The sequence below is a fragment of the Vitis vinifera genome, chromosome 14 (assembly GCF_030704535.1).
Source record: "Vitis vinifera cultivar Pinot Noir 40024 chromosome 14, ASM3070453v1".
In the NCBI taxonomy this organism is placed as follows: domain Eukaryota; kingdom Viridiplantae; phylum Streptophyta; class Magnoliopsida; order Vitales; family Vitaceae; genus Vitis; species Vitis vinifera.
In genome coordinates this window covers 29,672,348-29,690,372 of record NC_081818.1, presented here as the reverse complement: position 1 = coordinate 29,690,372, position 18,025 = coordinate 29,672,348, and the positions used below count along the sequence as shown (strand labels likewise).

The 18,025-nt window shown below is 33.7% G+C and overlaps 1 protein-coding gene and 1 long non-coding RNA gene across 2 annotated transcripts; both read left to right on the top strand.

Moving 5' to 3' along the window:
- The first annotated feature begins 5,657 nt into the window (after window positions 1–5,657).
- LOC132255100 (uncharacterized) lies at window positions 5,658–8,718 on the top strand. The gene is made up of 2 exons (XR_009467684.1): window positions 5,658–6,033; window positions 8,567–8,718. It is a non-coding gene; the product is annotated as an uncharacterized LOC132255100 (long non-coding RNA).
- Window positions 8,719–9,887: 1,169 nt separating this feature from the next.
- LOC100268029 (mini zinc finger protein 2) lies at window positions 9,888–10,526 on the top strand. The gene has a single exon (XM_002283510.4). The coding sequence runs from the start codon at window positions 10,053–10,055 to the stop codon at window positions 10,338–10,340; it is 288 nt and encodes a 95-aa protein (XP_002283546.1). The 5' UTR covers window positions 9,888–10,052; the 3' UTR covers window positions 10,341–10,526.
- Window positions 10,527–18,025: the final 7,499 nt, after the last annotated feature.

The following is an 18,025-nucleotide window of genomic DNA, read 5'->3' as shown; positions in this document are numbered from 1 at the left end:
ATAGCTCCGGTCAGATGGTTCATTTCCTCGCATTAGAGATTCAACTTAGAGTCAAGTCTCTAACCGGTGATGTACAGAGACTCCTTCAATTAGATTTCACTTTAATTCTCTCACTGATGCAACTTGCAATGGTTCATGCCTCTCACGAGCACTTACCATTCAAGGTGATCTTTAACCTTGGACTTCCCTTCACAAACTCGCAAGAGATAACTAATGGATGCCTCCTAAGAGTCCAAAAGCTTACCAAGTGTTGGTAATTCCAGAAAATCCTACCTTGAAGTCACCTACCAGAGGCTCGCAAGGGGTAAACTAGTGCATTTCCACGGTTGGAAATCACTTGCCTTACCAAGTGTTGGCCTAGGTGACTCCAAGGTGTTTTAAGTTAACTAAAAACATTGAAATCACTAAAGGATTTCACTTCCTCTTCATTACTAGCTAAAACCACAGAGCTTTGCATTCTTGCACTTGGAACCTTCCCCGGCAACCTTAGCTCCAAGGAATTGGAGGTTTAGTTACTCATTCTCTGGGGAAAACTCCTCAGAGAATTCATAACTTAGAAATAAAATGAAAATACAAAGTGAGAATGTAAGGCAGTAGAAAGAAAAGACTTTACTTGCTTACCAAATGGTTACCGAAAGAACTCCTCCCCGAGAACAGGCTCCCGAGAGGTATTTATATCAAACCAATATAAAACTAATTGTTACATAGATATTTGGTCTTTTTACTAACTTAAAAACTAAGGAATCATGTAATTGGTGGTTTACAAGGAGTATTTTGGGATTTAGACAACAAAAATCTAATGGAAAATATCTCCCAATGTCGGTAGCAAGCTTCGGGAGGCTTCAGGAGCCATTTCGCAGGAGAAAAGTGGTGCCTGCGAAATTTCGCAGACACCCAAGAGGGCTGCGAAATTATTTCGCAAGACCAAGCTGTCTTCATAGGGCTGCGAAGTTGGCTTCCACCTTGAAGTTTCCAGCTCCCTTCTCGCGGCATGGTTCGTGCATCGTCAGAAGGAGAAACACCTTACTGTACAAAAGTGTTGCGAAATTCTCGCAACAAAAGGCTGATTCCGCAACACTTCAGAGTGACTGGCTTGTAATGGCTGCAACTTCTTCGTTTCAACTCCAAATCGCGCACCGTTTGAAGCATTGGATTTTTGACTTCCTGAGCTTTGAAATGGTATATAGCTTGCATCATTTGGACTTCAGGAAGTGCCCCAAAAGTGGCTGCTACGACTGTCATCAAGAATATGCTCCATGACAGATTCTCTTTGCTTTTTCTCCTTGCAATCCGGATTCACTCTTGGCAATTGAATTCTAAGATTTGCCCAAGATTCCTCATATCTCTCCTCATTCTTGACTTGCTTTGGTGATCACAATACTAACAAAAACACCAAAACTTGCACAAAGTGATCAAAATTGCTTTAAAGGATCCTTAACATGTCAATTGAGTTAAAAGGCCTAAACTACTACTCAAAAGTGTTAAAAAGGATTAATTAAAGGCTATCAAATAGCACTTTTTGAGTAGTAATCAAACATCACCAAAGCATGTAATTTAAGGTATAAGGTGAAGCTTCGTTGGAGATGTAGTCTATGGTAAAAAGTTCCAACTAAGTAGTGAAGTATTTGTTTTCTAGCTTTCCAATGAGCAATGAGAGGAACTTTCATAAATTAACATACACAATTAACACTATTTGTGTCTCTGGGCAAGTAATAGTGACATATTGAAGAGCACCAATAGTGATTCAATAGAGCTGAGGGTTGAAAAAATGATTAGTACTAGATGCGGACAAATGCTAATTAGGGACCAATAGTATGGGAACCAGTTTGGCATGAAGCATATTGGTTCTTTGTAGATGTTTAAGACATACTTAGTTTGAAATAGATGTAACCCAACAAGAGAGGCTTTGGCTTGGATGCTCAGAAAGTAATTAACTTCCCCAAGATCCTTGAGATAAAAGTGTGGTTGAATTGAGTGATCACTTGTTAAAGGAATGTCTCATTGTTATTAGTTAGTAAAAAGTCATCCACATATATAAGGATGTAGGTAAAGTACTCTTGTAAAGTAATATTAATAAACAAATATGTATCAAATTTTGTTGATGTAAAACCAAGATGAATAAGAGCTTGGCAAAGCTTCTCAAACCAAGCCCTAGGAGCTTGTTTAAGACCATAAAGGAACTTTGTGAGTTTGCACACAAAGTCAGGAGCATTAGGATCAACAAAACCAATTGGTTGACACATGTAAACTTCTTCTTAAAGGTCACCATTGAGAAAAACATTATTAACATGAAGTTGGCGAACTTTTTGATACATACCTCAAGTAATGGCAAGAACAATTTGGATGGTAGTTGGTTTTACAACTGGACTAAATGTCTCATTGAAATCAAAGTCAGCAATTTGATGAAATCCTTTGGCAACTAGTTGGGCTTTGTATTTTTTAATGGTGCCATCAAGATTTTCTTTAATTTTGACAACCCATTTGCAGCCAATGGGTTTGTGATTAGGAGGAAGTGGAACAAGGTTTCAATTATTGTTGCATAAAAGTGCTAAATATTCATCAGGCATGGCTTATTTCCAATGACTAAGACTAAATACTTCAATGATCGAATGTGGTATGGTAGATATGGTAATGCTAGGATTGAACCCTAGAAAACATGACATGATGTAATAGATAAAAATTCATTTATAAATTTATTTATTTATGTTGTTTGGTTTCTTTTTATTATCTCATTTGCATTAATTGGTTATTTGAGCATACATGTCTCACATCACTTACATTGTATATGACTTAAGTGCATTAGGAATTGCATAGAGAATCCAAGTCATAGGTTCCGTATAGAGTGATGAGTTGGTCATAGTTGGTTCATGGATTTGAGCAATCCATCTGAGATTGTAGTACACTACCTCTTAATTAGAAGAATGACTTATTTTGGCTATTAAGCTAGTTTTCCCATAGTGAGTGCACTAATATATGTAATACACACTAGACATGACCTACAATGAATCATGACGTAAGACTATCAATTATTATGATTCATCAAGTTACTATACCACATGGACTCTCAACTTGAAAAGAATATTGAGTCTGTGTCAAAGTCAATAGGAGGTTTTAACTTGTAAGTAAGACCCTAAAGTGGTCATATATCCCTATGGATTAGGTCACTATTGACGGAGGCTAATAACAATTAGTATTCTCAATAAAAACACCATGATATCTCATGGATTGAGACAATGTGTCCCATTGGGTGATCCAAAAAAACATGTGATTTAAAAAACTATGGTCATAACATTTTCTTTGGTAGAATTTTGACATATGCTCCTTGGAGTTGGAATATGTCAATTGATCACATAATAAGTGGGATTTGTAACTCATGAATTGGAGAGGTAATCTTGATAGGCGATAACATTGTCTTATTAGATTATGGGCATCAATTCATAGGAAATCTGCATGCAATGGATAGTAGGTCACCAACTCAAACTTTGTCTTTTTGTTATTTACATAAGATATTAGAGTGTAGTTAATTCTCTTTAATAGAATCCTAAATCAACTTCAAAATTGAATTCTAAAGTAGTTAATACTCCTATGGGTCCTAGTGGTCCTCATTTTGAGCTCATATACCATGATAGCATAGTTTATGGAGCTCATTTACAAGTAGATCTCATTTCTTTGTGTTTGCGATTGAGTCTTGAATTGAATTACTACGGCATGTACTTTGTAGGGACCCCTCCCCCTAATGACACGTGGTACACATTTCCTGGTGGCACGTGGCACACATTTCTATGCGGATTATCCCCATCCGGATTTCCCTAAGAGGACACGTGGCGCGCTTTCCCTATCCGGACACCCTCAGGAAGAAGCACACGACACTCGCAAAACATCACATCCGGACGACCGCCATATCACATCCGGACGACCGACATATCCTATCTAGATATGTTTTGTCCGGATCATTGACTGAAGTAAGCAGGTCTTGCACGTCATTCCAACAGCCTGCCACGGCCCACGTTCCGCCACCTATAGAGTGAAAGGACAGGAATGAAATGATGGCAAGTCACCTCCAATGATCTCTGACAACCGCGGTGCCTCCCACGATCTCTGTCAGCCGCCCGTAGGGTGATGATGGCTCTGCCACCACTTAGAGGCATCATGACAAACCAAAATATCTCCCTACCATTAAAGAGATAAACAAAGCTCCTAAACACTATATATATAGACCTTCACACAAAAAGGAAGGTAAGCTTGTTATACCTAGTAAAAGACCAACTGATTATTCTCTCTAACCATGGCTGACAAAACCATCGGAAGGTGTGTCCGGACACCTTGTCCGGACGCCTTTTGCAGGAACGATTGAACCAGGAATCTATATTGGTTGAGATAGTGCGTCCATCCATTTGGCAACTACGTGGATCGCCAGGGACGCAATGCCTCAACATACTTGAGTAGCAAAATATAAATTAATAATCTTTCATACCTAGGTTGAAGTGTCACAACTCACTAAACACGTGTGGATGCAAGTATCCATGACATGATGAGCTAATCTTATTGTTTCCTAGTTTTGAAACTCAAGGTTTATGTGATAGTGGGCTTCATCATCCTCAGATTGATAGAAATCTTAATGGTAAGCATGAGGACTCGAAGGGAAAGTGTTGCAGCTTGTGTCCTTTTAATGTGGTTAGTATTTGTTTTCTCCAAACCAAAAGGTTGTTGTCTAGTTTGGATGAGATTAGGTGGGGGAAGGAGATAGGGCTAAATCTGTTGGTTCTTGAGGTGTCTCCTATAGTGGATGTGTACTACTCTAATACCATGTTGGAATGAAAGAAAATATAATAGAATGGGAAGAAGAGGATTATCAATCCCTTCTAGATTTATCATTTGTCTTCATTCCACATACACACATGATTTTTAAGTAGTAAGTAGTCTATAACTATTTGAGAAATTTGTTGTAACAAAAGAAGAACTAACTAAGCTACATCCTAACTAATCAATAGATGCAACAATTGTAACGCACAATTGAACTAATGTTCTCTAACATCATCTATCAAATATTACTCGAATAACCAAAAATATCCACAACTCAAAAATGTTATGAGAATTTGTCTTTCCAGAGAGTATGAGAGAAATGTAAAGAGAGGAGAGACTTTTTCACATTCGTATTGAAAAAAGAGATATGTGATTTTTAGTCGAGGCCCTTATTTAAGGACTCTCCTAAAATCTCCTTAACTCGAGTCGATTAGGATATGTGCTTTTTTATCTTAAATTATTAGATAAGACCAGAATCTCAATGTAATATTTATCAATCAACTTGGGGCTTAACCCACTATTGGCGCTCCAATTGGGTTAAACATGACCCGAAGTCCAACATATACATGCAACATTTTTTGTTCCATGAGGTCGGATTCTCTTAAAAGGTAGAGGCACAGGTTTAGCAATCCTAGCTTTCAAATCCTAGTTTCAGCTTTCATCTCTTGCCACAACTTCCTTTTAGAGTCTGATTTAGACTAAGAAAATTCTTTTAAGAAAAAAATTACACAAAAGCACTCCGTACAATACCAAACAATACAATTGATCACCTATCATTTATTTTAAAATAAAGAAAGAATTATAGGATTATTGAAAGTTAATTTTAACCATTTCATGGTCGAGCACTACTACAAAAATAATATATGATGTCACTATTTATGGTGTCGCATTTAAAATAATGACACCATTGAACTTAAAATTTATAAAGGTGACACATCATATAAAAAATCTTCAATTAGGATAGTTAGATGATGCTAATTTCAGATTTACGGTGTCATTTTTTGGAAGTGACACCATATGAAATAAAAAGTTTTAAATTTTATAACTTAATGGGCCCTTTTTAAAAATAGTGAGTAGGAACAATTTATGAAAAGTCCATTGTTTCCATATATACATTAACTAATATAAAAGATCTTATTGCTTAACCCTAACCATCGTTTTCTTCTCCTTCTTCTCACACCCATGGTCGGCACACCCATAATTGATATTCTTTGCTTCGTAAAATCTCGGGTAAGTCAAAATCTCTTATCTACCATCTTCATTTTTTTTATTAATGCAAAAAACTTTGTTAGTATAATTGTTTTATATCTCTTGATTTAGTATATCTATGATGTGGGTTTTGTAAATGGTGTTTTTTATCGAGTTCCAGGGAAGTGAAAACTAGGTTTAACATTCTAACATATTTTTTGTTTCATTGCTAATAAGCCCTAAAACAAATGAAAACAAGAAAAATGAATTATTTTTAAAAATTTTGTCTAATTGAGAATGAGAGATACACTAGTTTGTAGTAATTTTTCGCATGAAATAGTATTTTATTGAAGACTTGACTATATTTGATACTTTTTTCCACCGTGCTAGGAGCTTTTTGGTGAAGTCTAACAATAGAGATTGACATCTACTACAAGATGATACTCAATTAATCCAAAAGCACTTAAGCTATTTAGGGTTTTCTTCGGTTAACCTAAGAAAACATTCCCACTTTCTTTGTATTGAGTCACCTAAATAGAATAGAATATTGGGTATTAGAGTCGTAAAGGGTATTATAAATATGACTTTTTTTTTTAGAGTCACCTACATGGAATGAATTATTGGTAGGTGAACAAAATATTGGGGTGATTGTAATAGTTGAATTAGTAAATGGAAGATAAGTGTATGTTGCTTTGTTTATTCTATAAAAACAATAATTTTAGTAGTTGAAATTTACATGCTTTGTTGTTTTATAAAAACAATAATTTTAGTATTTGAAATTTTAAAATGTGAATGAAATGCTTGAAAATATGTTTTGAAAAATAGGATAGTAATAAATGGAAAATAACTCATTTCCTAAAAATATTTTGATAAATTAAAATAATATGTGGTTAAAATATATTTTTGTGAAAGTATTTAAAAATGAATCAAAATATTAATAATTGTTATTTTGTTTGAAAATAATTTAGGAATATAAAATAATATTGGGGATAAGTTTTGAGTTTAAATTGGGTTATAAATGGTTAATTTTTTTAGGACTGTCCTTTTTGAAAATAATCCAATGATAATTTTTTTAAATAAGAATGTTGAAAATAATTTTAAAAATAAAATTTTGTTGGCAATGATTTTTCTAAAAGTATTTTAGGCATAAATGGAAATTTCTTGTATGAAAATAAGAGAATTTATATATATATATATATATATATATATATATATATATATATATATATATATATATATATATGTAATAGACATAAAAATAGACTTCTTTGATATTTAATAAACAAGTGAATTTTTCTCTAAAAAAAGAATAAAATAAGAATTTCTCTATATAATAAAATAATTTATATATGAGATAGTTTTCAATAAGAAAGTTTTGAAAATAAATTTGGGATAAAATATTTTTTAGTAAGTTTTGTTTAGATAATTCAAGAATAAAATGGTTTATTAACTTTTCTTAAAAAATAACATTCTTCTTTCTTTTTTGAATTGATCAATTTTTTTAGAAATAAAATTGTTAGATTCTATTTTTTGTAAATGTTTAAGAAATTCTAAAAAATTCTTTAAAAATGAAATGACCTTTGTACCACATTCCTTGTAATAAATAATTGTTTTTTTCATACATATTGTAAAGTAAAAAAAAAAGTTTTTGTTTAGTTAACCTAAGAAGACATTCCTACTTTTCTTTGTGTTGAGAGTCACCTAAATGGAATAAAATATTCAATATCATAGGAGAGTAAAAAGTATTGTAGAAATGATTTTGTTGAGAGAGTTATCTAAATGGAATGAGATATTGGTAAGTGAATAAAATATTATGGTGATTGTAATAGTTGACTTAGTGAGTGGAGGAGAAGTGTATGCTTCTTTGTTTATTCTACAAAAACAATAATTTTAGTAGTTGAAAACATGTATAAAATGACTGAAAATATTTTTTGAAAAATAAGAAAATAATAAATGGATAATAGCTCATTTCCTAAAAATCTTTTGATAAATTAAAATAACTTGTAGTTAAAATATATTCTTATGAAAGTATTTAAAAATGAACCAATATATTAATAATTGTTATTTTGTTTAAAAATAATTTAATAGTAAAAAAATAATACTGAGTTCAAATATGACTACTTTGTTATGAGATTCATTAAAGAAATAATTGTTGATTTTACAGTTATTGCATCAAAGGTTTTACTCGTTTAATGAATTGTACATAATTTTATACTTTCAATTATTGTGATATTAATGTTATTCTCATTTGATTTCAGTTTGATGACAAATAAAACATATTCTCAAGTAGAATTTGATGAAATTAGAGAAAAATAGATTAATTTTGTGTTATAACTAATCATGAATCATATTGATGTATCGTGATCATTCATGGTAAGTCCCTTAGTTGTTATATGATTGAATTTTCCATTGATATTGTATAACATTACTTATTCTTTATGAACTATTTTTATACCAAAATGAGAAAAAGGAAAAAGAAAAAGAAAACATTAGTACTTAGATTTGTTTATTGTTTATAACATCACATTTTTATTTTCAATAAGAACTCTAAAACTCATTAAACTATGAAATACAGGTATACACTCTTGGGAGGACAATATGAAGAATAAAAAGAAAGGAGAAAGAGGCAACAAGATTTAGGTTTTTAGATATGACTCTTATGTCATACATTATAGGACATAAATGTTACTTTATTTGGAATTGAGAATTTTGGGTTTTTGGATGCAACTCTTGTGTCATTTTATGGTTAACCGGTTTTATGCATATGAAATGCAAGTATATATACATGAATGTTGGGAAGCTTAACATTTCTAAATCATGTTTTAATGTGTATTTACTTTTCTTTTTTAGTTTTGGTGGGTTTGATGTGTTTGATGTACTATCATTTTGTGAACATTTGATATACAAATATTATTGGATGATGTAATATGTTACAAATTAATTCATAAGCATTATGAAAATATAAGTTAAATGTAATATGATTATTATATTTATGGACAATTTACACATGTTAGTCTTATTTATTAATAAGCATTACAAAAATCTACAAACTAATCAACAAAAAACAACCATATCTTCCATAATCATTTACAATGATGTGACACCATAAATTAAAGGTGATACATTTAACGTGACACCATAACTCAAAGATGATGCATTTAATATGACACCTTATATATCTCATACAACTCTATATCAAATTAAGCATCACTAAAAATATATGGTGTCTCTTCTGAATGTGTCACCATTTATCTGCTTTGGTGTCGCTTCCAAATACGTCACCAATTGATACCCTCTATGGTGTCAGTGGATAAGGTGACGCTATGTTGTAGTGACACCCTATGTTTATAGTGACTTATTATAAATGTCACCATATATCTTTTTCCTTGTAGTGGAGATTATTGCAAAAATAATAATAATAATACAATATCCCTTCACTATGGGTATTTTCCATGAACGAAGGAATTTCCGCCCTGACAACTTTATATTATAAAGAGAAAAACAGAAAGAAAAATGTAAGAGCATGGCATTACTATTTAGGGGCATGGAGCTTTAAATTAAAAAAGGGTGCTTAGCTGGTCATTCTGTTAGAATCTAGTCACTGTAATGGGCCAAGCGAAAGGTTTTCTCATCATTTTTGGTTTTGCCGTGGTTACGTGGGAATCGTTTTTATTCGTGACAATGAGATGTAGGGCAGTTGGACGATCAATTCACATCGACCACTCTAGGGTTTTTGGAGAGTAAATTACAGAAAATGACATCGGTAAATTACAATAAGAATAAGAATAAAGTAAAAGTTAGTAATGGGGCTTTTCTTATTTGCAATAAAGATTAACTCCCTAATAAGAGGGTTACAGGCTATAAATACGCATTCTAGGGTTAGGGTATGCAAGAACAAACTCGGAACGAGTTTCCCACTTCCCCCATATCCCTCGATCTCTCTGTCCTTCTCTTCTATGCCAGCTTCTGATTCTGGGCCTGTGAAATAATTGAAGAACTACAGCTGTTTTCTTGGAGGGTTTGGAGAAGAAGAAGGTAGAGAAGAATTGGGATTTTGTAGAATGAGGCACCGGCAAGTTGTGCTGAGGAGAAATGAGCCGTCAAGAAGATCAACTAATTCATCTTTGACAGTGAGGAGTGTGAGGTATGGAGAGTGCCAGAAGAATCACGCTGCAGGCATTGGAGGGCATGCTGTTGATGGGTGTAGGGAGTTCATGGCGAGCGGCCAAGAGGGAACCAGCAGTGAACTCATCTGCGCAGCCTGCGGCTGCCACAGGAACTTCCACAGGCGGGAAGTGGAAACCGAGGTCTTGTGCCCGTGCTCTTCCGCTCCCTCAAACGGGAGATAGGATTTTAATAACAAACACATATTTACATATGTGGTTCTTGTAAAGAATTGTCTAATATCGTTTTTCCTTTGTTGGGTTTTCAGTTTGAGATTGTTGGGATTGTTTCTGATGGACTTGATTGAACTTGTCTTCTATTGTTCTTCTTTCATGATTGGAGGAAATAAAGTGTACAGTTGTGTTTTTGAAGAGACAAGGCTCTTTTATGCCACGTTATTACTATGGTTTGCTAGCATATAGAGTAGGATATTGATAAGAGTCATGAGCCATGAGGCTTTATATACACCATCTTTAGAGATTGAGTTTTTACTTCAAAGTGGAAAGAAACGTAAGCCAGGGAGAGAAGGAATCTAAATGGACAACCCCAGATAAAAAAAAACTTTACCATCTGCAAGTATAAGAAGTTGCACCATTTCAACGAAGTGATATAATAGTATCTGCCTAGCAAACACCGAAAACCCTAAAGGATTAGAACCTTCATTTGTTTGATTACTACTTTGTTTGATCAATCAATGAGCCTATACTGTTCATTTTTGCGCTACCTAGGTTTATTCCATTCCTAGTTCCACTTGAGCTAAACCTAATAATTAAGTTAGCATAGGACATAATTTTATCAAGATATGCTTTTCCTGTGGCTCATATCGACTGATGGGGGGATCTTGAAATAATGAAAATTGGGAATTATTTTTCATATGAACAGAGAAAAGTGTCTCTAGCAATGTTAATCAATGAACTTTGACGGATTGTATAGCATCAACTTATAGGTAAGTGCTGATCCTTGGCACTTTGACAAAAATCCACTGCATAAATCCTAGATAATGCAGTCTAATCTGTATGGAAAAATCCGTTTGCATTTATCAAGGCTAGAGGCCCACATATCTAATCATGTTGGTTGTTATAATGGACAATAGTTCTTTAACCTTGTCCTTAAAAGTTGATTAAAGCTTAAGTTAACAAACCCACTGATCTCATAAGGATTGATTTCTTCTCTCTTTTGGTTGGTCAATATAATTGATAATTAATTAAGCGACCAAAAAAAGGAAGGACTAAAAGAGAGGTCTAGAGTTAGAAAAGTCATAATGAAGTATCAAAGCCTTTTTTTTCATCTAGTTTAATTGATGTTACTTGATTCCTAATCCTCTTTTCTTTTGCTAAAAAGGAAAAAGCCCTCAAACCTTATTAAACCCTAAAAATATTTTTTTTGTTGGTAATGCAAAAGTAAAATAGGAACATCAAACTGATGTGTTTGGCCAAACTTAACCATGCAAAGTATCATTCAGCAGTGACAAGAAGCTCTTTTGGTCTGCAAACACATCTGATGAAGATCTTACCAATCTGATACTCAAACTCCTCACCAACTCTCTTTTCTTTTCTCCTTTGCTTCAAGAATTTCAGGTTCATCATCCTATGGTAAGATATTTGCCATGTGAGGTGTGTAAGCAATTAAGTGCTCGATTCTGGCTCCGAGCATGGAGAGAGCAAACCTTTGCGTCAGGCAGATGTCAAATCCACAATATCAAAAGTAGTCCTTGCATGTTTCTGGGGTATGAATACTTACTGAATTGGTGAGATAATAGTCGAATTGTTAGGCCAGTAATGTTGAGATATAACACTGCATGCACAAGTGGTAACTAATAACTCATCTTGGGATATAAGGGCTTTCGAATTCAGCAATATATATACCTAACAAGATATTTTTAAGGTAGCTTTGATCCTCATCTTTTCAGAGTTTTCCACCTTCTTCTTTTTCATTCTTTTGGGTATGGAAAGCTTAGTATCTCCTCATCAAGACCAATAACTCTCGCCAACACCTCAAAGAGGGTGAGATGAACAAGTAGCTAGGTACACGTTCAATGGAGAGAATTGTATATATGATCATGTGCAAATGGACTCGAGTAATCTTATTGGAGGACACACTAAGGAAGATAACAAAAACATCATTAAGAGAAGAAGAAAAGAACATCTAAAGAAGAGGTTATTTATTAATGAATCGTTTCCTAGCATTTTTAGAGTAGTCATATCTGGTGATTCCATCATCTTGAAATTTAGGTATTTATGTAATTTTCACTTTTCATCATCAAATAAAGAGCATATTATCAAGCATACTTTGTTCAAAGTTGTGATGAAATTAAGGGTACTTTTGGGATACTTTTTTTTTCTCTCAAAATTGGTAAAAATTTGGATGGGAATTTATCCGAGTTTGTTCCTAAGATATAATTTTGTCATTTTTGGGTATCAAGGACCTTACCCAATACATATATAAAGAGGTTTATTTGCAATAGCTTTGATTTTTATGTTTGAAAACTTTCTTTAACAAAAAAAAAAATTAAAAAAATTAAAAAAACCAAGGATAAAATTGATATTTTTAAAGAAATTAATCAAATACAATATTTTCTTACAAATCCTCCCACATTTAAGTCTCTTGAATTACTTTTTCAATACACATAAAACTCATTAAAAAATTGTTAGGATGGAGTTCTTAAAAATATGACATGATGTAACAAAATTTGAAATTCATTATTTAATAATATTTCATATTCACTTTTATCTATCATTGTTTCATGTATTACACTTTATAAGCATTCTTGTATGCATCTTTTGCATTGTGCGTAACTTGGGTGTATTAAGAATTACACAAAAGATTCAAGTCACAGATTTTATTATAAATAGATAACTTGTTCATAGTCAATTCGTAGGCTTAGGTAACCCATTAGAGGTTGTAGTGTACCACCTCTCAATTGGAGAGATGGCTAGTTTTGGCTATTAGAATTGGTTTCCCATGATGAGTACACTAATGCGTATTTATTGCACATTAAACAAAACCTATGGTGAGTCATGACTTAACATTATCAAGTAGTCATAACCTCACTAAGTTGTTTCATTATGTTGTCTCTTAACTTTGAAATAATATTGAGTTTATGCTAAAGTTACCAATAGCTTTGACCTGTTAATAAGTTCATAAATTGATCATATATTCTTTATAGATTAGGTCAGTGTTGTTGGAAACCGATAGCAGTATGTGTTCTCAATAGAGGTACCATGATAGCTCATGGGATTGAGATAGAGTGTCCCCTTGAGTGATTCAAATGAGGTGTGTTCATAGAAACTATAGTCATAATGGTTTTTTAAGAGAAACTTGACATAGGTTTTTTGAAACTAAGACATGTTAGTTGAATATACAAAAAGAGAGTTTATAACTCAAGGATAGTAAAGTTGGTTTTCAAATACACCAATTCATGGAAAGATTAAACTCAACAAATAGTAAACCACAAACCTAAGCACATAATGCCTTATTGTTATTTATATAAGATACTGGAGTTCAATTGATTCTTTGTAGTTGGATGTTGAATCAATTTTAGAATTGAATTTTGAGGGAGTTAGTACTCCTATGAGTCTCAATAGTCCTCGCTCTAAGCTCATATACCTTGTTGGTATGAGTTATAAAGTTCAGATTGACTCTAAATTCACTTTTGTGTATAAAGGCGTTTTAGTAATTATATAAGGTTGCACAAGAATAAGTGAACAAAGTCTTTGAATTTAGCTAATTGATTAATGAGTGGACCATGTTAGGTTAAGTAATTAATTAATTAAAACTTAATTTAGGCTAAATTAAATGACCCAAACCTCATGTGGACTCAAGTCACTTAAGCCTAGTTATGAACCTATACCCCAAGATTTATATCACTTTTTGTCTTCGACCATCCAGAAAGAGAATTATAACTTCTACTCATCTTTCCTCTCCATTGGAAGTATGCTAAAAATGAGGTTAAGTCATCGAGCGAAAATTGCGTAAAAAATCGTGGGTTTACAAGACTTCCAACAATTTCAAGATCGTTTTCAATACTTGGAATTTAAGGTTTCAGAGCGTCCAAACATAAAAGTTAATACTTTAACTCTAAAAATTGCTTTCATTACTTAAATTTAAGATGTCAGCAGAAATGTCATACCCGTATTTGAAAGTTCTATTAATGTCCTTAAAAAAAATTATATTTGAGTTTCAAATGCTTATTTTAAAGTCTAAAAAACTCCCCCAACCATGGTTTACAAAATAACTTAAATTAGCCTAGTACTTGAAGAAGATTAGTTATAAATGAAACGGTTTCATATATAAGAATTTCCATGTTATATTTGGTTATTAGAAAGTAGGAATGGCAACGGGGCGGGTTCGGAACGGGTCGCCCCCATCCCAACCCCGCCCCGTTTATTAAAAATAATTCCCATCCCCGTCCCGTTTAAAAAATTAAACGGGGCGGGGCAGGGCGGGGCGGGTTTGGGAATTTCCCAAACCCACCCCGTTTAGCCTCTTTTTTTTAAAAAAAAAAAAATTTAATTTTTAATTACATTAAAATAAATATATTTATAAATAATAAAATTATTATATTTTTTATAACTTATTTTATTAATTTTTTTATTATTATCTATATATTAAAAATAGTAAAATAAAATTTTAAATAAAATTAATTTTAAAATTTAAATTAAATTAAATTTTAAAATTGATTTTATATGTAAACGGGGCGGGGCGGGGCGGGATGGGGCAATACCCGAACCCGCCCCGAACCCGTCCCGGGTTTAAAAAAAATATCTCATACCCGCTAAAAACCCATTTATTAAATTTCAACCCCGTCCCATTAGGGGCGGGTACCCGAAAAAACCCGCCCCGTTGCCATCCCTATTAGAAAGTACTAAAGAAAGAAAAGATAATATTAAAAAATAATTTTCTAGTTAATTTCTTTAAAAATAAAATAAAATTATAATTAGTTAGATTTGTCTACTTTTCTAAAACCCATAAACCATGTTGAGAAATGTGATATCTGCATTTGAAAGTTCTATTAAATATCCTTTTAAAAGGTTGTATTTGACCGTCACAAAACTCTCTTAAGCATGGCTTACAATAAATACAATGTATATATTTTTTTGAAAATACACCCAAACTTGGGCAAGAAATCCAATTGTTGAATGGGCTCGTAGACAACTAGAAGGCAAAGTCCATGGGCATGCACAAGGGGCCAGAAAGAAAGTGAGAATGTTAAGATAGAAAGGGATGAGGCCCATTCAAAGCCTCTGAACAAGCCAACTCACATCAATGTACATGCCCATGTTATAAAATTATTGACACATGTTATAAATGTACATCCTAAAATAAATAGGGTCAGTCCCCCCTAATTCAAATGAAACTGTCCCTTGCCCCAAAAGTAGAGACCTTGAGCAGCAAAATCTTGACCTAATCCATTGGTGGAAGAAGCCAACGTGTGAGACAAGGCTAATAGGCCGTACCCAGCCTGGTTCCTTAGTTGAGATAGACAAGTGGGTTGTTTCTCCTTTAATAGTTCCCACAAAGAACGAGTCCATGCCTCCTATTGCACATGAGTGTATAGAGCCCTTGCAACTTGCCCCCTCATAGGGGCACCTATCACTTCTAACATAAAAATTGTTATTGAAGAAAAATCAAATATTCGCAGAAAATTTAAACAACATTTTTCAAAAAAAAAAAAATTTAGAAAAAGCAATATTGGACATCTCAACTAAAAACATTCTATAAGCATCCTAATCTATAGTAATTAAGCACACGGTTTCGGGTTTGCTTAGAAAAAGGCCGATGCAAAAAACACAAACATGGGAGTCATCCATCGGCATAAATCGAGAAAACGCCATATTCAGGACCACATCGTTCACAAGTGCACTAATGACTCATTTTCGTGTCGTAAGTAAAGGCGTGTGGTCCTCCGTAGGCTTGCAATTAGTGTTGCTCCCAATTTATGTCTGCATGACTCCTTTCACCTTTTTCTTAAAGATGGTGGTCAATCAACCATGCACATGCCAGAGGTTAAACCTCTGGCCTGTAAACTTAGATCCCACTTTTTCCAGCTAAGCTACTCAGTAACTTCAACTCAGCCCCCCTATATTAAAAAAAGCAACCCTCCACTTCCCACTTTCTCTTTCTGTTTCTTTCAGCATCCGAACACCAAAATCTAAGGACGAAAAATAACAGCCAGCATCTCCCTAGTTCACACAGCATATGTAACGCCAAAACGTGTTTGTCGAATCAAACAGATAAATATTCCTCATAAAATCAAGCAAATTCCCACGAAATCAAAGATCGGTTTTAATACCATTTATAATAACTCGATTTTAATACAATTGATCAATGCATTTCATCACGTTTGAAAAGAAACCGCATGTGTGGAACATGTGCAGTGTCTGGTATTCACCTTCCTCTTTTTAGGGTTTTGCCCATATGAAGAAATTGGGTTTCCAGAGAGGAGTATCACTCTTCTTGAATTTCACCACATGGAACATGATAAAAAAAAGGTTCAGTCCCTTGGAAATGGTCATGGGCCTTGGTTCATTTTTCCCATTACTAAAACCAGTTAAAGAGCAGTACTGCTTCAGTGCTATTCCTATTGGGAACCTAACTTCTATAGCTCTGGATGTGTGAATAATTACCAAAATTAAGGATATCTGTCGATTATATATGTTAGGTAAAATAGCTTTATTAACATTAATGCATAGTAGTACTCTTGTAGTAGTGTCTCATTCATTATCTTAAAAGTATCATTGTGATAGCTGTTTCTATGAGCTTCATGCATGTGTGACCAAAGAGCAGCACCATAGTCTTTAGTGGACAATTAGGTTTAGAAGAATTTAATCCTTTTCCCAATATATATGGATAGGGAATGCTTCATAATATCATAAGATTCCACAAAATCCAACCAGGGTCGAACCCTCTCCAACCAAAATGAATACAGATAATTTGTACAAAATTGAAGAAAATTTTCCATTTTTTGTACCAGAGGCCAGAATGGTACCACATAATCATTTTATAATATTATGTAAAATAAAGAACATTTATCATTTATGCCTCCTGAGGGGAAAAAAGAAGCATATTGGAAAGTCAATGTGTGGCTCCCAATTGGCATTATTGTTGGAAAGATAAGCTCATAAACATTATGAAAATGCTAAGGTGCCATAACAGTACCTATGTAACAAAAGATCAGAACCATTAAATATTTATAGTGAAATCTAGATCATAAGATACAGACGAACAAGACTAAAATAGAAAAATATAAACAATGGAAGTTGAAAATGGATAAGGACACCATGTGAGAGGGGATGTCTTCTTATTAAGTATTGAAAACAAGCATATTTTTGTACAGTAACCGAATCCTAAACAGTGGCCTCTTATTGCATCTACAAATAGTGGATTTTACTGATCATCACTGCAAAATGAGACTAGGTGGGCTACCACGATCAATCTTATGTCTTTACGGAATAAAATTTCCTGATGATACCACCCACACTACCCACATTAGTATAATGTACAAAGAGCGGAGCCAGAGTGAATGATGGTACCCCTATGGGTCTGCTCATCGAGAATATGAAATGGGGGCCATAGTAGAGACAGAGAACCCAAGGAGCAAGAGCTTGACAAGGAAGAGAGAAGTGAGGGAGGGAGACAGGCAAAAATGCAGTAAAAGAATTATGAATAAGTGGCAGATCTTTCAGTTTTTGGTGACCAATTACTCACACTAAGTTCAGATTTCTAATCATATGTGGGGTGGTGGGGGCACCAAGGCTCCAACACACCACGCAGAGGTAGGTAATAGAAAGCTGCCTCTCAAATGCAAAGCACCAAGTTTAAACTTCATTCGCTAAACCCCAACTCCCTTATTATGCAATTCTCCATTATT

Excerpts from the sequence above, each read along its gene's own strand:
- LOC100268029 (XM_002283510.4), top strand. The coding sequence starts at position 10,053 with ATGAGGCACCGGCAAGTTGTGCTGAGGAGAAATGAGCCGTCAAGAAGA.